Raw genomic sequence first — 24,899 nt, 5'->3', positions numbered from 1 at the left:
AGTGGGGTTAAATGCTGTCAAAATAATTTAAATATTTTCCATAATAAGGTGATAGGAATATAACAAGTTAGCTAAGTGATAAACAACTTAAATGCTATTAATGTTTTATGAAATACATTTCAATAATATATGATATTGGTACAGGACATACAAATATCATCTCAGCAAGGAAATTTTAAAATACATGCTGATACACTATTTCTAGAGTTGCTGATGGTATTTTTAAATTTGTGAAACTAATGTAAAATGTGTCGGTTGACACGTCAGAAAATATTTATTGAAATACATTTCTACTTATGTTTTCTACATCTCGGATCATATATTAAAATCCTACTCTGTTGATTTGTTGTGGGGTCCAAACCAATTCATAGTTTCCTGGAGAAGGACATTGTCTCTTCAATACTTGCTAAGCTTGAGAGATCACAGAGATGAAAGTGACATTTTCAAGTCCAAAACAGACTCATTTATCAAAAGATATAGCACTGTTTGAAGAATTGATTAAGGCTAGCAGTGAAGGGAAACAAGGATAATACTGTTGTAACTCACAAAGCCCAGCACCAGAGTAGCATTCAGTTTTTATTAAGAAGTTCTTTGAAGAAGATGAAGTTATACACAACTACACAGACTTGGAAAATTACAAGACATTTAATTATGTTCTTACAACTGTTGAGTTCAACTATAAATAAAGAACACGAACAACACTGGAAACCAGTTTTTTTTAGCACTTGTTAGGTTGAAAGATAACATGCAAAGCAAAGAGTTTTCAATCATCTGTAAAATTTCTGAATACTGAGTAGAAAATATAGTCACATGGATGAATTTCATCTACTGTCTGAACCAGTCAAGAGCACATGATTAAAATAATCAAACTTCTTTATTATTTTGTTACATCTAAAACTCTTAACAGATCTTTCTTTTGCCAGCTTAGCATTATATACCATACAACTTGCCCTGGGAAACTAAAAAAAACCTTCTGTGAGATGTATCAAGTTAAAATACACTGATAAGTTTTCAACTAAATATTTTAATTTTGTCTGATGTTCAGTTTTTTATTTCAGACTCAACAGTTAGCTTACAGAGCGATTTCTAACATGTTGCTCTTACCATGGCCAAATGTACCAGATAATGAGCAAGAATGGGATTCTCGGTCAACTCATTATCAACAGTTTATCCATGCTGTCACTTCTCCTTTTAGACAGATTGTGGAATCTTCAAACTTTTCACAGGATAAGAGAGCTCATCTACAAGGTTGTGCCAGAATATATAGTTTGTGATAATGAATATTATTTCTACTTTATATTGGCTTGATATAAGGTAGTGTTATTTTTTATTAGTAATGGTTATTAGATGGTACTATTTCTGTCAGTGATGAAAAGCTCATTCAGGTAATAGAGAACTTTGGTAGTCACATATATCGGTAGTTCTCTCTCCAAATTATGGATTATTGTAGTAAATTTAATGGTTATCTTTTTCTTACAGTTAAACCTGTAATTAAATACATGAAAATAGAAGTTTTGTGAATTTTGTAATTCTCTCTCTGTCCCTTACAGCTAAACCTGCAGTTAAATGGATGATAAGAGTACTTCATGATTTGGTAGAGAATATAACTGATGCTAACACTAGAACAAAACAACTGTGTTACCACAGCCTACAAGAAACTATACAGCATATCATTCCATTGTTTCCTATTTATCTAGATCAGCCAGGTAAGAAGAGTAGCTTGATATTTATTATAGCATCCAGTTACATTACTTCATACCTTTTTCTCTTCAGATAAAATGTTGTGCACTTTTTTGTGACAGTGTACTGGATTGTATAATTCTTATAGAAACTTAATTATTTTGGGTGTTTTAGTACAAAGTTGTTGACAGACTTGTTTTAAACATCTTAATCATGCTATTTTCATAATATGGATATTGAAAATACATGTACATATAACTCTTAAAATATCTGTGTATTTTGTTCATTTATATTTGTTATCTATAAGAGTGATTTTCAACTGATGACACTGTAAGATAAAACTATGGACTACTTTATAACATATAATCAATTGGGCTTTGTGGTGGAAAAGATTGAGAAACCCAAATAAGCAAATTTAGCATATTTTGTTGTTGTTACCAATATTAATGTTTAATATTATTGAAACATCCCTTGGAAACTTCAAAACTCTATTATCCTGTGTTGTAATACTTTTCTGGATCAAGGATGTGAACAAAATTGCACATTTGAGAAAATCCATGGGTTTATATATATATATATATATATATATATATAAACCTGAGATTTTTGCAAATTCATAAATTTATAGTGGAGCTAGAGATGGGTCTAATCAGATGTTTGGCAAATTTCTGACTGCACATAGAAGAATGTCTAAATTGTCATGAAAAGCACACAGTGCATTATGTTTATTTGCCACCCTTAAGTCTCTCCATACCATAATTTAATCATATCAGCTGTGAGGTTAAACAATGTTCCTCTTTGATTTCCATTTCACATTCATGCTGGGCATAAGATAAAAATTATATCTTTAGATTTCCTTAGTTCTTAGCTGATTATATTAATACTTGCATTAACTATCTGGTAAGTTTTTCATATTTACTTTTGTAGATGTGAGTGAGGACATTTTAGCTTTATTTTTGGCCCTGTTTGGAGTTCTTCGAAGTCAGATGGGGCTTCCTTTTGCAGAACAAACAATTCAGACTTTCTTAGGTCTTTTTACCAGGTTTGTTAGCATGTTGATTTAATAAGAGTCAAATAAATTTTTAAAATGCATTGTATGTATTAAAAAAATTATAGATGTAAATTGTTAATTTGTTTCATGTAGATATGTCATCTTAAAGAACTTGTAGGTTAAACTATTACTTTATAATAGTTTATTAAATACAAAAATGTATGTATAGATAATTTTACTCATTAACATACAGTTGGTTTTAGATTGTGTCTAAAACAATATCAGTTTGAATGGGAGGTTTTAGAAGTAAAATAAATATTTATTAAGTTTATTAAAACCAAATAGATAATTAATTTAATAACCTTAACCCAAATAATGAAGTGTCACAGTTGACTGTAGGTGTGTTATAGATTGTTAGGTGACTGAAAATGTTATTTGTTATTCAGTAGTGATAGATATATCTTCTTCTGTTGTATGCATTTAGTTTTTATTGTAATAAGATTATTTTTGTCTTATTTTTTTGTATAGTGAACAGTTATTGTCAGGGTGCATTACGCATGAAAGAAATGCTGGTTGCAGAGTTGTTGAAAAGTAAGTTGTCTTTTTTTCTCAAGATTGAATAACAGATTCCTTCATTTGTTAAGCCTTGTAACACTTTTTCTAGTATTAGTTTCCAAAATGAGCTACAAATTATATATTGATAACAAAATATTTTTTGATATAAAAATAAATGAGGATTTGACTGTAATTTATGTTTTAGCAGCCATAGTACTGAGGTTTCTCTTGTATAGTTTTTAATTTTTATTCAGGTAATTATTTAAATAATTAAATTTTATATATCTTCCCAGTACTAAGCTGTGGATTTGTGGTTCTATGCTGTATCTATTATCACAAAAAGAAATGCACTCCACATTTTCAGGCTGTAGGTGTGTATTACAAAAGTGATGACCAAACCCTATTGTTTAATTTGACAACAATTGGTAGTGGTGTTGACGAGCTGCACTCTCTGTAGTTTGTTACTTCAAAATTAAGGAAAAGTAGCTTTGTGCAAAATTCAACAAACAAATATAAATGTATTTCTTAATATATTTACAAGAATATTTAATAATTGTTCATGTAACTTTGAGACCTTTGCAAATGTAGTTTTTTTTTGTTTGAACAGAGTAAAATTTTAAACTGTGTTAACTGTTGCATGCTAGACATTACTAAGTAAGAAAAATGCTGTTTAATTTCAGAGATAATTGATTACAATGCTGAAGCTTTTGTTTTAACTGAAGTTTAGAGTAAGATAGTGTAAAGTTGTAAATAATCTTTCAAGGAGTTGTTTTGGAGTTAATTAAATTTAGTATAATTAATGTTTGTTTCAAGAATGTATGTTATCCATTTATAAAGTTAAGAAAATAAAGCTGTTATATTTCTTGTGCAAATTTTTTTTAAAACCAATATATATGTTGTAAATATTTTTTGTACACCTAACTTGTATGTATTCAGATCATTATAATAAGTTAATAAAATTAAGTTTTTTGAACTTAGAGTTCTAAGATAATAATTAAAATACTACTGGGAGGAATTCTGTTATAGATGAGGTTTTGTTGTTCATGATATAATCTTGTAGGTACAAAATGTATCAAGTTCCTTATGTGATTGTATATTTTCAGTGCTTGATATCTTAAAGCAGAACTAAATTACATTAATGATATAAAATTAAATCTTTTTTTTCTCTAGGTTTCTTAACCTTCTGGAAAAAGTAATACAAGAACCTGGCTCTGCATTCAAGGCTTTTATTCCAAGTACAATAACTTTGTGTATGGACCAAATTTATCCTGTAATTGCTGAGGTATGCATACCAGGAATTTGTTATTGTTAGTGGTCTGTGCCCATTGATGTAATATGGTTATTTAATAATTTCTACTGGGAGAAATTCCATATTATAGTTGAGATTTTGCTGTTCATTAGGTAGACTTGAAAACATTACAGTTATAAAAACATTTAGTAATTCAGTGGTACTTCTAATGTGAGGTAAATGTACAAAATGATGATATTTTTAGCATACTTTATGTAATGTGGTGGTAAAGAAATAGCTGGTGTTCTTCTTGAAATGTTAATGTACAATATTTCAAGTACACAAAAGTCCATTTTTCCAGTTGTAATGTTCTAAATATATGTGTACGCATACATGTGTGTGTGTATGTAGTTTTAATGATATTTCTGGATCTAATTAAAACAGAATTTAAACATTTTTACAGACCTTATTGAAAAAAATGTTTATTTTTTTTTTTAGAGGCCTTCTCCAGAAGTAAAGCAGGCACTTTTTGAACTCTTATACCAACTTTTGCTCAACAACTGGAAGTACTTTTTCAAGACCAGTGTAGTAGATTCCTTAGGACAAGCAGGAAATGAAGTGATGGAAAACAAGGAACACTTTACCAAGATCATGGCTGTATGTTTTTTAATAAGTGATGTACATGCTTGTATCTTAATAATAACAAGAAACTGAGTACTGTGATTAACAGAAAAAATTAATTTAATTCCCAGGTAATGTTTTGGTTGTATGTTATGGAACTACTGCTGAGTCATTTACAATTACTTCCAGTTTTTCTCTACCTCTTTTTTTAAATACTTAGGACTTGTTTCATTAAAATGATTTGACATTGAAAAATACATATGTAACTTGTGAGTGATTTTTCCTTTGCTGGCTTTGTAAGCTTCGTTTAGAATATTCAGCCAGATATGGTTTTATATTAATCTTATCTGGACCAGTAAGCATCTTTCAGGTGTTCAGCAAGTACTGTATATCAAACTCTAAATTCTATAAAAATTGATAATTATAATTTTATTTCAAAAATCTTTTAACTGAGATATTTCAGAATTGATATTTTGCCATTTTTATAACATATATTTAATATAATATACAAAGAAAAATAAAACAATCTTTCAACTTTCTTTATTGTATTTCTTTGAGGAGTCTTGTATACATAAACACTAAATTTATTGATTTTTTTTTGAAAGCCAATCCAAAATTATAGGTTTATATTTATTTGTTATAGTGCACATTGGTGTATAAAGACATATAACTTGTTTTTATTTAATTAAGCACTCGTCTTTTATTTTACAGTTTCTTCAAGAGCATTCACTAAAACACAGGCTAATAGTTCAAAGCTTGAAATGTCTGTTTAAAGAAAAACAACAATTTGGTGTTATAAGGTCCTTTATTTATAGTAGTAATAGGTTTATATTTGCTAAGAAACCTCATTTCTTAAGAGTGTAATTATCCTTGGCTTGTTTATTATACTTTTCCTTCTCTGTTAGTAGTTGTTAGTAGTTTTATTACTACAACCCTTCATGATTTTATAATATGTGGTCTGAACAGTTACTAATGAAGCTAAGCTTTGAAGATAGTTATAGGAAATGGTTTAACTACTGTGAAAGAACATAATATAAACTATGTACACTAACTAAAGTTGTTGGAATAGTATTTTATGATTCCTTGAGTAACTGGAGCTCCTGTAGGGGGTGAACAAAAGGTTAATAAGAGGTATTCTTTTTATGGCTTATACAGATTTAGCTGTATCCACTGGTCAGCCCATCCCACCATGGCTTCTTACTGTCCCCAGTTGTGACCTATCTTTAAGTCATCTGAGAAAAGTAGACACTCCTGATTGGAAATACTCTCTGCTATTTGCTCGCTGAATGAGCTCGCTGACATTGTAGTTAAATCTATCTGCTGTGACACTATCACCGCTGTGCCTGTTCCATACATGGACTATGGTCCTGTATTCAAGACTCAGTTCTGTGCCAGCTGGCAGTTGACTTGGAGTGAGCAATGCGAAAACAGTCTTTTCCAAATAAAACCCTATATTGGACTTTGGTCGTCTTGCTTCTGTAAGGATCGGAAAGAGGAAGTTGTTCTAACTATATTATGCATTGGTCACAATTTTTTAACTCATCGTTTTTTTTTATCTGGAACTTATGTGTGTAGTTTGAGTGACACTCAGATCACAATAAGCCACATTTTACTTTCTTGCCGTTGTTATGACTTTTAAGGACGGCACCATTTTAAACATGTTCTGTCCCAGTGTTTGTCCATAACATTAGACAGTGTTATTGGTGATGGTGACACTGTCCACCTTGGTAATATTTTTAGTTTTTTAAAGGCCATTAACCTTTTTAATGCCATTTAAGTTTTTTTAATTTATACACTACACCTTTTTTAAAGTGGTTCCCTTTTAAGAATCACAGTTCATCTAGTTTGATTTGAAATTAAAAAATGGCCTTAACATTAAATAACTCAAAACCAGGACTGGAAAGGCCAACTTCAGGTGACTGATGGTGGTTTTTGTATTAGGTTGAGGAATAATTCGTGAGCGTTTTTAAATAATTTCATTCAAGCATTACATGCAAGACTATACAATACTTCAATGCATGAACACATTACATCCAAAACATTTATTATGATACTTTATTTCATGTAATACTTAGGTATATAGTATGCATTGTTTTAAACGAAATTGCAAGAAATTAAATGCGAAAAGCAGATGGTGTCAAAAATGCTCGATTTTTTCCACTTGACATTCCATTTAATGAGCTGAAAATGAAAGCAAAAATTAAAGACATATGAAAATCAAACACACCATCTATTAGAGCAAAACATTATCTACCAAATGACATGAAATATTTTGCGAAAGCATTTCATTTATGAATATATTTTTTTAACTTGAAAAAACGCTCACGAATTATTCCTCAACCCAATACTTACCTGTTAGTCTTCTTTGTGAGTTATGATAATTACAGTTATGCTATAGAAAGTCCTTTACAACTTGACTTACTGTAGGTTATCTCTTAACTTTGTAGACTAGATGTAAACATTCATTTTATGCTATTTATATGTTTTTTTAAACTTTGTTTTGTTCTACCTTAAGTTTCTTTTATGAATTTTATGAAATTTAATTTTAACTTTTTACCAGATATTTGGCACAGATAGCCTAGCTGCTTTGTGCCATAAAACACTAAATCAACCAACCAACTATACAGATTTAACCTTAAAAATTCTTTAAAATACATTGTTACCTTGTATTTTGTGTACATGCATAGTAATATTACCTATTATCTTAAGTTTTTTTAATGCGGTGAATTTGTATCATATCACAAAGATCTGTTAAAGTTCATTTTCTTTATTCTAGGCCTATGGACAGTCATTTCTGCACTCTGATATTAATATCTTTCGTCAAAACCTAGAAGCCTTGGAAAATCTTCATAGTAAATGGAAGCTGTACAGTACGGTGAGAGTAAAGTTATATTTGTAATACTGTTTTAAAAATCATTTTTATCTGTGGTGAAGTATGCATGAAGTAAACTAGTTTTTAATTTAAATAGTGTGTAGTTGGTTAGAATTGTAAAAATTAGATGTTTGTTATAAGTAATTGTCGAGGGAAATTTTTTTTTCACTGATTTATTAGCCTGTTGAGTCAGGGTGGATTTAGTCTGATATGTTGATTCCTTAAATTTTTCTAGGAAGGAAAAGTATACTGCAAGTTATCTGAAGGTTAAATGAACTATAAATAATTTACTGAACCTTTTCATTTAGGGTTTGTTCAGATCTGAAATGTTGAACCAGTTTCTGAATGTCCTGCTACAAGTTTTAGTGCACAAGTCTCATGATCTCCTGCAAGAAGAGATAGGAATAACGATTTACAATATGGCATCTGTAGACTTCTCTAACTTCTATCATGTATTTTTGCCTCAGTTCCTGTCAAGTCTTGATGGCATTGACAATAATCAGAAAAACCTGTTGAACAGAGAGTTTAAAATGGATACGGTATGAAATGTTTTTTTGTATTTGAATTATATAATGTTAAAACTCTTTTTTTGGCAACTTTAGTTTTATAATGCATTTGCTTTGAAAAGGTTTGTATGTTAAATTATGGCCTCAGAATGAATTTACTTGAAGTCATTAGACAGCTGCAACTATCAGACAGAGTTTAAACATCTAAGTACTTATTGCATATTCTTCTCTGGTTTTACTTGTATATCAACCACATCGTGTTTAAATGTCTGCTTTCAAAGCTTTTACATATGTAAATTTGGTTTGAAAAGATTGGTTTTTGTGGTACTGTTACATCAGTATGTAATAAAATGGACAGTTTATACTGAAATTATAAACATTTATATCTAGTATATGTAAATATTTCCCCCAAAACCAGCTTGTTTGATAACTGATCTGTAATTTTGATCATATGAAGACAAGTTCATGTGGCAAAGGCTGCCAAAAGTAAAATGAAAGTGCACAATAAATAAAAAACTGAAGCATACTGTTGAAAGTTTAAAGATCAGTTATTTGCACTGTAGTGTAATAAATTTTCATTTTTTCTGTTGAACTGATATTTTTCAATTATTATTAAATCTGAAGTCCATGTATTTAAATTTTTTTATTTTTATTAAGAAAAAAGTTGAAGTGCACAATTTTTTGTATTCTCTTTCTCTCTGGTACTTAAGAAGAATCAAACTATTCTTTAAATTTCTTCAAAATGTGTGTGTGTGTGTGTGTGTGTGTGTGTGTATTAAAATATTTTTATCATTTTGAAAAATTTTGTTTTAGGATAAGTGTCAAACATAAGATTCTCTGGAACAAAGGTAATAAAAAAAAAGTATTTATTATTAATTGAGGTATTTTCTCTCAACTTCCAGGATCTTCCATCTTTCACTCAGAGCATCCATAGGCTTGTGAATGACATCCGTTACTATCGACTGTGCAATACTAGCCTTCCAGCTGGATCAGTTCAATTTTGATTGATGAAGAAAAACTAGTAACTACTATGTTTTATGTTTTTTTTTAACATATTGTATGTATTTTACTAATCTGAATATTTCTCCTCACTCTGTTATAACCACATATTTACCATCCTGATGACTTCCTGGCTTTTGTGCCAAATACCTGTGCTTAACAGTTGTGGAGTATTTTGCACATTTGGATATGTCTTTAAAGTTTGATGAACTACAGACATATTATAAATAATATCTTAAAGTGATGTTTAAGATATCTACATGTCTAAAGATGTAATGATGATGTTTCAAGCTTGTATATTTACATTGAACACTTTGTAGATGTCCTATTGCATTGTTAGACCTACTCATGTAGGAATCCAAGGAAGTCTTGTCAATATTCCAGATATGTGCATTCACAGAAAACATTCTGAAATGTCCTAGCATTATGTCTACTTTCTGCAGGCAGCAAATGAAGGATTCCTGGTAATATAAAGATATTTACATTTTCATTAACCAATCTGAAGATTTCGTGTTAGTGTGGAAATTTCTCTTGTTAGAAATCGTGAAGTATTCGTACTGTATACAATAAACCTGAAATGGTGCCATAGAAAACTGTAACAGTCTGAAGAAGCACTTGTACCACAATAAATCTGCAGTTCAAGGGTTTCATGGCACTTCTGTACCATTGTGCCAAACAACTTCTTGTATGAGATGGTAGAAATGCTTATATTAAATATTTGAAAAGTTTTGGATGATTTGTATTTCTTTTGAACAGCTGGTATTTTAAAAGCTGCTCATGTTGAAATAATGACAATATTAAAATGTTATTGGGTTGTTTTCTAAATTGCATTATCTTCTCATCTGATGGTTCATAAAGAGACTGCTTTTTGCTACATTGTGGTAAGAAGTGGATCAAGTAGCATCCCTATCATCTTGCTGTGTTAACTTACTGCACTGCTTATTAGTATTCTTATTTTATGAAGGGTTGTTGGAGATGTAGCTTGAGAGGTATCCTGGGACCCTGCTAAGTGTCTAAGCCTTTCAGCTGGTTCTGAAGGCAACAGTCAGTTATTTTCTGGCCTGTTACCATGTACTTGTGAGTCTCAGGGATTTAAGGGTTGGGGTGGTGGTGGCATATAATTTAGTTTGTGTGATACTAGTCCTAGATTGCAATCTTTCATATTTTATAAAGCCTTAATTCAATATTACAGTCACAGAAAGTATATAAAATAGAATTGTTGTTTAAACCCTTAAAGGCTGATGTTGCATCATCTGTTTCACAAGTAGCTACTTGGTCTTGATAAAAAACATTTTTTTTGATAAAACAAAACAACAAAAATAAGACATTTTCATTTTTGCCTGTGTGCCTGTTGAGTTTCATAATTTGGTTTAATAGTTATGCAGTCATTTCAAATTATTATGTTCGTGTACAAAAAAACGTTATAAGTAAGAAATTCATTATTTATATTTTGAAAATTGTTCGTTTTAATTTTTTACTAGGTTTCAAAAATGCTGCTATGATGTTGCTTATATTACCTCTTTTATTGTCTATTTTTTTCTTATTTTTCTCTCTTTCCAGAATATTTTCTGGCTTTAATTTATATGGTAACAATTACTACATTTTTATGAAATTAAAATATTCTACAGTGACTTGTCAGTATTACATGACAGCAGAACTGAAAAAACTGCTATTTTATATTGGTTTCAGTCAACAATTTTTTATAACAATAACAACATAGTTATAGAATATTAAATGAACCTATTTATTTCTGAATAATAATGCTATAGTTTTCCTAATACAGTGATAAGGTATGCATATTGTCAAAGACTGACAGTACCTTCAAAATGAGGGAACAGTGTAAGTAATGTAGTAACTCTGTCTTACCTTGAGTGGCTAATCTGTTGTTTCTTTGGGTTTTGTGCTTATTTAACGTTATATTCCAGTGTCACAGTAGAAAATATATTTTAGATTAGTTGCTAAGCCTAGTAGCCAGAAAACATCTCAGGATAGAGATTGATAAATCTGGATGAAATAACTAATTGAATTTTTCCTGCATTTTTATGTAACTTGTAAGAAAATATTTGCTTCTAAGGCATGGCTTTCAAAGGCTGTATTAGGTATACTAAAAATGTTTATACCACTCTTGACATGCTTTCCACATATTTTTTAATCTTGCAGTTAATTGCACTTAAGCATATAAAAATCTAATATAAAAGTAGGGGTAAGATTTAAAGATATTATTTTACAAAGTATCTTTAGGATGCTGTTTTTGAGAGTTCTATAAACTTGTACGTAGTGAATAGAGAGAGAATCACTGTAGAGAAAAATTGTGATAAAAGTTAACTTGTAGATTATTGTAGCAGTTAATGTTACTGGTAAACAGTGGGTGATATTAGTGTATTTGGTTGTATTTTTATGATGAAAATAGATGTTCAAAATTAGCAGTGTAGTGAATGCAGTTTGGAGTAATGAAGTTCATAAATTACAGGTTTGGTAATGTTATAATTTCATCTTATTTTCATTGAAAACAGTAACTAGTAATATTTTGTACAGGGATTGTCTTACTGATATCCCCTGTTTTTGTCTTAGTCTGATAATGCTGAATTAATTCTGTTTAGTCCATAGTAATTCATTATGAATCACAAGGAATATTTTCCAATTGTATTTGTTGTCTAAGATTTTCTAAAGTTCTTTACAAACCAATGGCCATGGGCTTAAAATAAAAATTTCAATGACCCAGTTTTCCTTCACATCAACAGTTTTTATCACACATGTAATGATCTAATGTCACTTGTGTAATTTGACATGTTTATTGTTTTTCTCACAATTTTTAATTAAGTTGGAACTTCTCTCTCTCTCAAAGCTCTTGGAAGTCATCTATTGATGCAACTCTATCAGAAATGTATACAGAGAAAACAGTGTTAGGAGTCTTTTATCTTAACTTTACCTTTAAGAATTTTGTCTAAAATTTTTAATATAATTTCCTGAACTGTTCATGGGAATCTGATTATTGCACTTTCTCTCTCTCTCTCTCTTTTTTTTTTTGCACATTAATGGTGTATTTTTGTGTTAAGCCATGAACTTATTATTTTAACTATTTAGCATGTTGGCTTCCTAAAGTGTAATGAAATGGGAATACACAAAAGTATGTATTTCTCAGGCTACGTTGAATAGTAACTAGGAAATAATTTTGCCAGCCTACAAGTTGTTACAAGTACTAGATTTAAATTACTTTAAAATATAGAATTCAAGTTTAAGATACTACCTAGTTTAAATCATGGAAATGTTTACATGTTTTAGTAAGACAGTCTTTATGAAATGAGTTTGTAACTTTGAGAAGAAAAGCTATAGTTTTAAGAAGATTTAATCAAGTTGTGATTAACTTTAGTACAGTTATCACATTTCTTATAGATTAGAGTGACAAGTTGTACACAATACGTTCACTTGACATAATTTTATTTGACAGTGGTAATAAACATTGTAAATAATGTTATCAAATGCTTGAACTTGGTTATTTGTCAGGACAAGTGTAGTTCTAGTGTAATGAGTGCCTTTGTCAACAGTTAATCAGCTTCAAAGAAATGTCTAGTTCTGAATGGCATGTGTTGTGCAAGAATAAATATACTTCTTAGAGACTTTATAAGAAGATAGATACCACTTTCTAAACACACTCAGAGTATTTTCAGCATCCATGGTGCTGGAAACAGAAGTTTGTGGATTAATTGATTGATGAATATTCAAATATTACAAATGGAAAAAAGAACTTCATTATTGATTATATTTACAAAGTCAGTGTTGAGGGTACATATTTGGTCTACGGAAAGGTTTGAACCAGTTTGAAGATAACACACAGTTTCCTACTGTGCAGTGATAGTAATGAAATGAATGTATATATAGAGTACTGAAAGTTATTTTTTTAAAGGGACCAAAATGAATATGAGAATGAATATATCTGTTGTGTACATAGTGTGAAATACTGTGTATTATTTTCATTCCAATTGTATTTTGCATATTGTAAGTTATCTGTACTTTCAAGTTATTGGCCATTTAATTTTTCTCTGTAACTATCCCTACATTTGATATATCATAAATCCAGAATTGTTATGTATTATCAATGTTTAATAATTCTTTAGATGATAGATTCTTGTCCAGGAAAAATAACAGATTATTATTTTAAATTTTTTTTCAGTGCAAGATTTTCACTAACTAGCCTCCAACTAGAAAATGGGTCTTGTTTGTAGTGATTCACATTACTAATAGTTCAGTTTATTTGTAACAAGCAGAAACAGTTTGTAGGATTTTGATCCATAATTGTATAAGAAGCATTAAAGAATACATTAGAGATACCTTCATTTAAAGTTGTTCTCTGGTGATACACTGGAAGTCATTGGATTTAAAATGCTAAAATCAGAGGTTTGATTACCTTTGGTGAATACAGCAGATATCCAGATGTGGCTTTGCTATAAGAAAACAATCATCTAAAGGTTTAGAAATCTGTAATCATTGATCTTGAGGATAAAATAACACTTGTGATTATAAATTCCAAACTTGAAGTAACATTCTTATTGTGAAAATGTTTACTTGATGGGTAATGATAACAAAACAAATGCAGGGTAATTCATATTGGATAATCCATATCTTAATATTAGCATTTTTAGATATTTTCCTCAAAAGTTGTTTATATGTGATGATCATTTTTAAGAATAATATTCCTTCAGGTTTAAACACCATTCCAAGATGAAAGTTAATAAATGTATCAGTTTGTTTAAAAGTAAAACTAGTACTTTTTATCATTGTATATTTAAATATAAACTTGGTTCCAGATATATAGTTTTTAAGTAAACTTTCATGGACTGTACTAGTACGTAAATTATCATGTGTCACATCTTTGTTTAAGCACATTTGAGATTATTGAATTATTGTTATGATAGTTAGTAAAAACTGAAGGTGTAAATATTGCTAGTTAAGTGGCCAGGATGTGTCATTAAGAATTAGTAATCCAACTGTGAAGTCAGTATCACAGTGTAGGGTATTAAAGATAAGGTGAAATTGACACACTAAGCATTCATTTATTGTTGAGAGCTGAATTTGCTTTATAAACTGTGCAACAAAGTAGACATTTAGTTTATATGCATTGATGTGATATAAAAATGATTTTTGGGTCTGCTTTATGCTAATTCTGCAATTCTGCCCAGTGAATTTAATTAGGTAATTAAAAATTAAAATCTTCCTCCATTCATTACATTGATTGTTTAGGGTTTACAGATATTTTAAATGGTGTGGATCTGGCTACCTGACAAAATCCTTGTTTATTTCTTTTGTGTATTGAGAATAATCTCCAGTTTTCTGTTTAACTCTAGTAAATTCAGTAATGAAATTGCATTATAATGTTAAGTAAATCGGAAAGAGTTTTGTGTTAGTGTATTTTACTAGATTCCTCTGTGATGCTAAAAGAAACTTAATAAAGCAGCTCAGATGGAGGTGATGATGAATTCATTTTTTTAGTACAGAAGGAAAAGATGCAATGGTTAACCTCTCTCTGTGTAAAAAACCTATAATGTTTTTATCATTTTAATCCTGTATTAATGGTTACATCTTTATCCAAGTTCATTATAATTTTGTTTTTTACACCTTAACAAAGTCTGGTTAACGTATTAATTTTTGGCAGTTGAAATATGCATTATTATGAATGTTAATTGTTTAAATATTCTGATTTTCTCTTTGTGAAAACAGTTTATCAAATAGCGTTAAATGTGTTGCATTTATTATGTCCTTTCATATTTGAAGTTTCTAGACAAACACGTGATTTGATTCTCAAACATCCTTTGGGAATATTTACAGTGGCAATTTCACGCTCACATACGTGGAATGAAGTAGTTAAATTGAAGTGAAAGAAATTGTCCTTGTGAGGCAAATGGACCACCGATAAAGTTCAGTGTGTAAATAATGTGTACACTGTTTGTAAGGCCTTTAAATTGCTTTATAATAAAATGAATGTCTTGTTAACACTTAGAATATTGTTTGTTTCTGGTTTAAATACATATAATAGGTGAGAATTTTCAGTAAAGTTAGTAATATCGACGTTTTTGACGTAATCACAAATTGAACATTCAATTGATAGACAAGAAATTTATGTATTTTTGATGACAGAAGTGTATCTCAGATTCATATATATAATGATTATAAAGAACTTATAATCCACGACATTTTAGTTATTTCCCAATTCTTGCATACTGTAAGTACAACTTTTTGTGTGAGCGGAAAAAAAAACTTGCGGGGTGAACTTGTTAACATTTTCTGTTATGTTATTGAATAAAATAATTTTCAATAATAAAAAATAAAATGTGCTCTTTCAGGAGAGCATATTATTCCATCCACTTTAAAGCTTCGTGTGCATGACGGTCAATCCTATACCTTTCACCTGGTCAGAAATTAAAAACTAAGAGATAAGGGCCTTTAAGACGAATGCCGTATACAAGAACGAGAGGTAACATGTTTTAGAAAAGACAAAACTCGTTGCATATAATTAATTTGTCTACATATATAGGACAATGTAACATTTTTTTTCACTTTGTTTATATTGACTTCGTAATTTTGATGAAGTACGAAACAATCATATCGCCCAAGTTTTCAAGTTATGAGAATTTGTGAATGATTAGGAATTGTATTAGTATGTGTTGTGTTTATAAGTTACGTGAGTCGTAAGCAGGATGCTTTAGTCTTAGCAACATCACCTGTTTATACTATACCACATTTTTCTGCCATGTTAATAACGACAAGAGAGGCAGTCGAAAATATAGACAGGTTTGAGGCGTTTTCCTGGAAGATATGAATAGTACTACCTATTAATTTCATCTCGTTCGCTTTTCAATGGCTTTACCCCAATGGTTCAACGTAACCCTGCTGACGCTAAATAATTGGGTTTCGGTACCTGTGATAGGCATATCATAGATAGTCTATTTCCTACTTTGACCCGTTACATTTCAACACTGGCCCGGCATGGCCAAGAGTGTTAAGGCGTGCGACTCGTAATCTGAGGGTCGCGGGTTCGCATCCCCTTCGCGCCAAACATGCTCGCCCTTTCAGCCGTTGAGGCGTTATAATTTACGGTCAATCCCACTATTCGTTAGTTAAAGAGAAGCCCAAGAGTTGGAGGTGGGTAGTGATGACTAGCTGCCTTCTCTCTAGTCTTACACTGCTAAATTAGGGACGACTAGCGCAGATAGCCCTCTTGTAGCTTTGCGAGAAATTAATAAACAAAACCTGGTTGAAACAATGAGTATAAGGGTAAAATAATTTCAAGCCGGCGACACTGAATATATCGATACGTTGTTTTGTGAACAACAGTATGTATTATTGTAAAGACAATAAATAGTGCTAACAAAAACAAATTTCCGCTAGCATGTTGATGTACTTGTTAATATATTTGATAACTGATTTCATGTTTACTTTTTCTAACAGGTTTTAGTTGTCACCACTTGCAGTTTCAATGACAATAGGTCGACATTGTGTGTAAAACCGCTTTTAAAAGTTTTCCTTTGATGTGATATCTGGTATTTACATTGTAATTGTTTATTTTACTTACGGTTTTTATGTGTTTATATGATTTTTGAACTTCTTCCATAACTTTGAGGCCCGGCTTGGCCAAGTGGTTAGGGCGCTATACTCGTCATCTGAGGGTCGCGAGTTCAAAACATGCTTGCCCTTTCAGCCGTGTGGGCATAATAATGTACTGTCAATCCCATTATTCGTTGGTAAAAAACTAGCCCAAGAAATGGCGATAGGTGGTGATGAATAGGTTCCTTCTCTGTACACTACTAAATTAGTAGTGCACGGCACATAGCCCTCGTGTAGCATTGCGCGAAATTAAAAAAAAACAAACCATAAGTTTGACAAAACAACTTGAATTTTGCATTTAGGGTCACTTTATACTCTTCAAAATAGAATCAAGGAAATATTTTATATTCGTGATTTAAAAAAAAAAAGAGTTCTGGGGCTCTGGATTTGTGAAAATTGCAATGAGTGTGTAAGGAGTCGTTCCAAATAAGTATATAACGTTTAAGTTTTCCAAATTTTCAAACTGTAATTTCTAGTTAAAGGGTAGTGGTGGAGGATATCACAACTGATTACATGAATTTACATTAAAATTGTCACAGACATTTAAAGGATCATTCAAAACAATAACTTTTAAGTTATGTATTTGTTTTTCCACCGTCTTTTAAGAAAGCTTAAATTGTTCAAAACAAGGTTTGGTTATTTTTAACTAAGTGAAGCTCTTCAGGATAGTTGGTGTGGGTATTAACACTTTTACTTATAACGCATAGAACCAACGTTTCGACCTTCTTTGGTCATCCGATTAACGAAGGGAAACTGAAGCCTCATTGATCACAAAACTGACAGAATGAAGTAATACTAAATTGTTAACGCCTTTCTCGGTTTCCTGGGTAATACCTAGGTAACATCTCAAGAACGTAGATGTTACTGAGAAACATTTGGAAATAAAACACCAGTTTACTCCCCCCCTTCCCCCACCTTCATTTGCAGTCCTGGTGGCTCAGCGGTAATTTTGAGATGGAAGAGCCCAGATCTTAAGAAACACAATCCTTTACAAATATTTGAACATATCCTACCGTGATGTAAACATGTTATTCAATTCGAAACAGTTATTTACTGATAGTTCAGGATGTGTTTGTATTAAGATAAATTTGTGTGAATTCTCTAACTGTTGATGTTGATATCTGTATGTAATTGTGATGTTAGTAACCGTATGTTTGAAAGGTTGTATATATGTGTGTTAATACTTACGCAAATATGGTAACAGATATGTCATAGAAACGTCTACCAATTTGGTATTGTGCTTGTTGTATTTGCTTGGGAGGGGGAAGACCATCTGAACGGGTAATATAGATACTTGTACAAATTGTAATGAGTTGTAGGTTATCTCCCCTGAATATGTTATTTGGAATATTGTTTTCGAAAACAACAACAAAAATTAAATAAACTCTTAAAAGAAAAGTGTTTAGGCTGATTGTGTAGCTCGTCAAAAGTCTTAACATATTTTGTCCTAATATGCCGCTGAAGAAGAAAGGTCAACCTTTCGAAAGCGCTCGGGTTATAGTGTTTTTATTCATATTCTATGCAGGTTAGCTCATCAGTTTCAGGGTTAACATATTAGGTATCATGGTTTAATGAGCATTCTATTTTAACATATCATATTTAGGCTCGTGCCACTACTTTACATGCCCTTTTTTTCGAATGGAAATCATGGTTTCCCCAAATGTATAAAAATTAAAAGAAGGGAAGTTTAAATTAAATTGTACAGCATTACAGTAGTTTAGGAAACTGGGCATAAGATAACTAGGTAAACGGAAAATAAAAATGGAAACCAAAAAGTTGCTCAGTAGAGCGTCCGGATATCTGTTGTACCCGACAGACATGGATCGTTTTTGGCAGAACAATGTGGAATATTATTATACGCACTTTCGCCAAGTTTAATCAAAATCCGTTTCTGTGTTAATATATGTATGGATTTTTGGTTTTGTTTTTGTGACTTTATTCTGAACTTAATGTTTGACCTTGAACTTCTAAAATCAAACTCTTTAAGATCCCACTATTCGTTGGTAAAAGAGTAGCCCAAGAGTTGGCGGTTATCTTACACTGCAAAATTAGGGACGGCTAGCGCAGGCAGCCCTTGTGTAGCTTTGCGCGAAATTCCAAACAAACTTTAAGATTGGTTGTAGTTCTCTCTCTCTCTCTCTCTAGGTGTTTGGGTATATAAATTTGTATACCCAGGAGGGTCAGGTACACTAGACCTCTTCCTCCTGGGTTGTAGTTGAAACGTATACCAACTTTCGTTCAAAACTATTCAGCCGTTTTCGAAAATCTTGCTGACAAACACAGGTAGGGGTGAAAACGTAATCTCCGTCACTTGATGGAGGTAATAATAGTTGTAAACAGTAATTTCCAGACTGTGCGCAGAAGTGCTCCAGGGCGCTGCCGGATATTTCAAATGTTCGAGGGAAACATCGATATCGGCATCTGTCGAACACTGCACGAACTACTAGCTCGTAGTAGTTCACAGTTTTAACATTATATCGCACTACATTTCTTTCGATGACGTTCTCAAATGTTTTTGTTTACTTGTACTTTCGGCTACACCAGTAACTTGTCGAACTTTGTCGTTTTTTAGATTTTGCATATAAATACCTGTCGACTCTTCGGGTCCGTCAGTAATCGAAATAATGAATGGTGTTACGGTCAAATGTCTGCGAGATCCAGCGAAGTTCAGTTGTTGATTTTTTTTTAGTCCTTGTACATAAAAATGGAAATATTTTCGAACATTAATAAGAACCAGTGGCAAAGTTGTGAAGAAACGAAAATATCAGAAATATGACGAAAGTTATCAAGATTTTGGTTTTACTTCGGTAGATGTCAATCATGAAGAGTGTCCGCAGTGTGTATTATGTCCAAAGGTTCTGGCTCCAGAGTGCACGCTTTTAAGTAAAGTAAAACGCCACTTAGAGAGCAATCATTCTAACATGGCCAGTAAATTCCGTGAATATTTTATCAGAAAGTTAAAAGAATTGAAAGAACAAAAAGTACATTTTTGAAACAAGCATGAATACCAAGCAATGCTTTGTTAGTATCCTTCAAGGTGGCATATAGAGTCACAAAATGTAAAACGCCTCACACCGTCACAGAAGAACTGATTTTACCAGCTACAGTTGGTGAATCTGTGGGAATACTACTTTAAAAGGTGCTTTTATCAACAGTACTATCAGTCGTAGAATCCAATATATGGCTGAAGACCTTAACGATCAGCTATTTGAAAAAATGAAAGAGAAGGGATTCAGGTTACAGCTAAATGAGGCGACGGATAGTAACAAGGATGCTCATTTGATTTGCTACACACGGTTTGTGGATGGTGATAAAATTTTGGAAGATCTTTTTTGTAAACGTATCACTGCAGGTACAAAGGCTCAACACTTGTTTGAGGTCCTTGATACTTTTATGTGTGAAAACAACTTAGACTAACTGCGTTGGCGTTTGTACCGATGGTGGTCGCTTTATGTCTGGCTGTTATAGAGGACTGCAACAGCCTCTTGTGTTGTTGAATCTTTTGTGTTGTTGGCACTTTCAGTGCCAAGATTTCACTGAAATCAGTGAAAGAAGCAAAGCTTTTTATGCACTGTGGACCCACTGCGTAATCCACAGGGAAGCCATTGATTCAAAGCACCTGAGTCCTCTACTGAACCTAGTCCTGGAAAGTGTGTTGAAAGTGGTGAACTTTATAAAAACTCGGCCGCAGAAGACGAGGTTTTTAAAATAAAAGTCTGTGAGGATATGGAATCTGAGTATGCATCTTTTTTTTACTACTGTACATTGCGATGCCTCTCCCGTGGGAATGTACTGTCCCGTGTGTTTGAATTACGACAAGAACTCTACTCTTATCTCGAAGAAGAAGACGAATGTGCTGAAAACTTCTGGGATACAGATTTTTTTGTTAAAATTAGCATACCTGTGCGATCTCTTTGAAAAACTGAAAGTTGTTGAATCTTTGTAGAGAAGCAAGCAATACACACATTCTGAAACTCTCACAGAGAAGGTTTCAGCCTTCAGAGGAAAGTTACTACTGTGGAGAAAAAATAAATGAAAATGGTGGCAAAGATTGTTTCCCCTGTTGCAGCAGTTTGTTACATATAATGAAGTTCATTTGACCCACGAACTAAAATTTGTTTTTGAGAAACAGATAACGCAGCTCAGGACTGGTTTGAAAATTACTTTCCAGAGGATATGGAGAAGTTTGCATGGATCCAAGACCCATTCAAGGCTAAGGCCCCATCTGAATTTACTTCTGCAGAAGAAGGAAATATTATTGAGCTATCTTGTGACAATACTTTAAACTGAGTTTAAACTAACTGAGTTTTTGATATCAGTAAAAGATGAATATCCGGTGCTAAGTGCTAAAGCTCAGCGAATCCTAAGTCTACTTGCGACGTAATATATCTGCGAAGCTAGTTTTCGGCGGTTGCTGTGATAAAAAGCAAGTACCGAGTGAAAATCAATGTGGAGCAGGAAGTGAAGATGACGGTGTCCAATCTGATTCCAAGGTTTGAGAAGTTGAGCAGTGCCAAACAGGCGCACACATCCCATTAATAATTGTAGTTATTCAAAAAATGAAATAAAATATTGTGTTTACTTTCAATTTATGTGTATTATTCTTTCAAACAGCTACTAAGTTCTTAGGACATAAATACTTAAGTATAAAGTTGTTTGGACCTAACTACTTAATAAAGAGAACTGTTAGTTTGTTGTTTTTTTTACTTAGGGGCGCCGTGAAAAAATTACTGAGACATTAAGAGCGCCGTGAACCAAGAAAGTTTGAGATACGCTGGGCTTAAAGATAAATCTGTCTGATTGAAGTATACATATAAAAGGTTAAAAATAAACGTAGGTGTCATTATTCTAGTTTTAGAAATATAAGAAATAAAACAGGTGAGTTCAGAGCTGTAGTTTCAAATGGAAAACTTTGATATAATACGTATTACTGAAACTTGTTTAGATTCGAAAAACTAGTACAAATAATACTTTTGAAATTTTAATTTATAAGTTATTTAACAATGATACACCTTTTTAATAGAAAATATGGGATGGTTCTTTATACAAGGGATGAAACTTCAGCCTGTTAGGAGTGAAGACATAAGTGAATTGTAATTCCAAAGAGGCTTATGAAAAACAGTTGATTGATATTAAAATTAACATTGAGACTATTTCATAGTATGTTAGTATGTTAACATAGGGATGGAAAGGGGTTTATTTGTTTTTGCAAGAAAACATAAGAACAGTATTCTTACCATGAACATTCTATTGTAAATATGGGAATTTGCCTCGCTGATTCCATAGATGGAAGAGTTGTCTTATAGGGATAACTTAAGATTCTTTAATTTTTTTTCGATTGAGACAAGTAGGGTAAGAAGTGGTCATATTGAATTTTTTTTTAAATATTATCTGAGGGGCTGATAGAATAAGGGAATAAGCTGCAGTCAGCATTATTGGAACCTGAGAAGAGTAAGTAGAGAATGAATGATTTGATAGAACTTGCAGCAAAGTTTTAAAAACGTGATAAAGTAAACTGGTAAAATGGGGAGTGGGCCATTAATAGATAATGAAGGCAAGACTATTGTTGAAACTTCTGTGTTAACTTCTGTTTTGTCCTCAGTTGCTCAGCGGAAAGTACGAAGGCTTATAATGCTAAAAGCTGGGTTTCGATATCACCTATGGTTAGCACAGCACAAATGGCCTGTTATATTGCTTTGTGTTTGAAAAAAATAAACCCACCGCTTTGTTGTTATAAGATAATATATTAACAATATTTTTGACCCTGAGCATTTTATAAAAAGTAATTGAATTAAACTTTTTCGTGTAGATATTTATTCCTTAGTGGCGAGTAGAAAGACTGGGAGATTAATAACAGATGAAGCATCAGGACCAAACAAAGTGTGTAGAGCTGTTAACGTTTCTTTTATTTTTAAAGGGGATAAGATTTACCTTGGAAATTGGAAAAATCTTACAAGAGAAGCTCTCGAAAACCATTTGGTGAAATATTATTATATAATTGAAAGCCAGCACGTTTATGAAAATTATATTTGACATGTATAGACTGTTACATTTTACCAAAGACGTTACATCTTATCTAAATGAAGGAAAGGGCATGGATTTGGTATAGTTGGATTAAAAAAACAACTTTTTGTTCGGTAATACATAAAATATCAACTAAAAAAATCGTATCGGTAGGGGTTATGGAAAGTTAAGCTAATTCAGCTGTAGAGTTGTTGCCTAAGAGAAAACAAAATGCTTTTATTAATGGAGTCCAACTAAACTGAAACCTTTTATTGGTGTAGTACCTCGGGGGTTAGTGCTTGTGTTTCTACTCTTTTTCCGTCCGCCGCTGGTTGAGCGGGAAGTCTGCAGTTTTACAACTCTTAAAATCAGGGGTTTGATTCCACTCGATAGACACAGCAGATAGTCTGGTGTGGCTTTGCTATAAGAAAACACATACATATATTATTTTTCATTTATATTAATGATATTGATAGAATCATAGCTAGTAAATTAGGAAAGCTTGCTGATGACATCCAATTATTGTATATTTTTAGCTGTTTTAAAGATGATGTATTATACAATGACTTGAATTAACTGGCAAATGTGACAATTAATTAGAAAATTATCTTTAATTGTACTAAATGCAAATTTATTATAATTTGAATCGAACGTTTAATATAGATAGAATCCAAATCAGTAGCATGGCTGAAGAAAATGAGCTTTGTATAGCGGTGGATAAATCACTCAAGCTGTCAAAGCAGTGTTCTTCTCCTGGGAGAAGTTGACGGAATTTTAGAGCGTATTTATAGGCATATTGATTGCAATACAAGAGAGGTAATTCTTTATCTATACAAATCACTAATTAAGCCTTATTTGGAATACTGTATAAAATCATTCCCCCTTAGCTATTAAACGATAGTGACTTGTTTGAAAATGTTCAAGAAAGGGCCACTAGGATGATTTCAAGGTTAGAAAGGTTATCTCTAATGGATACATTAAGCTCTTTTAACTTTTTTTTTTTTCAGAAATAAGGGTAAGATATGATCTTTTTAAAGTTGATAAGATTATCTAAAGATGGATAAGGATAAAGGCTTCTCATTTTTTTTTGCAGTATATTATGAAGATAACAGGCTGAGAGGACACAAGTTTAAGATTCGGAAAAGGTAGGCTAGACTCCAGTTAATTAAGACCGTTTTAATTTTCTAAAACAGTGACTTATTGACGGGACGCGTTGTCATCAGCAGTAGTGGAGGTCAATATTTTACAGGAATTAAAGAGGGAATTCGATGATTCCCTGATAAAGAAAGAGCAGGTTTAGAATTTTATTTCTTCTAAGAGTAGAAGTGCAAGAACAGCCTGGAAGAAACAGTCCCTTGTTGTTAGTAGATTACGTTATGCGAATCTTCACGTTTACAAGACCTTTGGAGAGTTAGCTACTCCTGGTTTGACAATTTATTTTTCCAGTGTATGAACTTTTATAGAACAACACATCAATTATAAAGGGATTCTTTGTTTTAATCATATGATTTGTATTTATCTTTTCTTGATTTTGAAAGAACTAATATTTAAAGTTTTTAGACCTTTATTTAGAATAATAATAACTGTTTTCAAACTTTGACTCTTAATAGCTTGGTTTCTGAAGGTTTACGTTTCTAGATGCTGTTCGTATCTTATTAAGTTTCTTTAGTGTCTAACATGACATAAAATCCTCTCTCTTTCGAAGATGTTTTAAGATATTCATCCTTGTACAAATAATAAAATAAGTTACACTGAAAATGTATTATATTTGTAACCATTAAATATTTATTTAATTATCCTATTGCCTCGAATTCCCTTATCCTACAATAAAAATATTTTTCAAAG

General features: G+C 31.7%; 1 protein-coding gene across 1 annotated transcript in view; it reads left to right on the top strand.

Annotated features, from left to right (window-relative positions):
- LOC143232757 (exportin-6-like) overlaps nt 1-15,444 on the top strand; it is a 61,253-nt gene extending 45,809 nt beyond the window's left edge. The window contains 9 exon segments of the mRNA XM_076468568.1: nt 1,059-1,248; nt 1,551-1,706; nt 2,608-2,722; nt 3,200-3,262; nt 4,397-4,508; nt 4,953-5,111; nt 7,852-7,950; nt 8,256-8,486; nt 9,356-15,444. Of these exon segments, the coding sequence (XP_076324683.1) occupies nt 1,059-1,248; nt 1,551-1,706; nt 2,608-2,722; nt 3,200-3,262; nt 4,397-4,508; nt 4,953-5,111; nt 7,852-7,950; nt 8,256-8,486; nt 9,356-9,457 (1,227 nt within the window). The 3' untranslated portion in view covers nt 9,458-15,444.
- The last annotated feature ends 9,455 nt before the right edge of the window (nt 15,445-24,899 follow it).

This window comes from Tachypleus tridentatus, chromosome 11, assembly GCF_004210375.1.
Source record: "Tachypleus tridentatus isolate NWPU-2018 chromosome 11, ASM421037v1, whole genome shotgun sequence".
Taxonomy (NCBI): Eukaryota; Metazoa; Arthropoda; class Merostomata; order Xiphosura; family Limulidae; genus Tachypleus; species Tachypleus tridentatus.
Note: the sequence above shows the minus strand (reverse complement) of the source record. Positions and strands in the feature narration are given on the sequence as shown.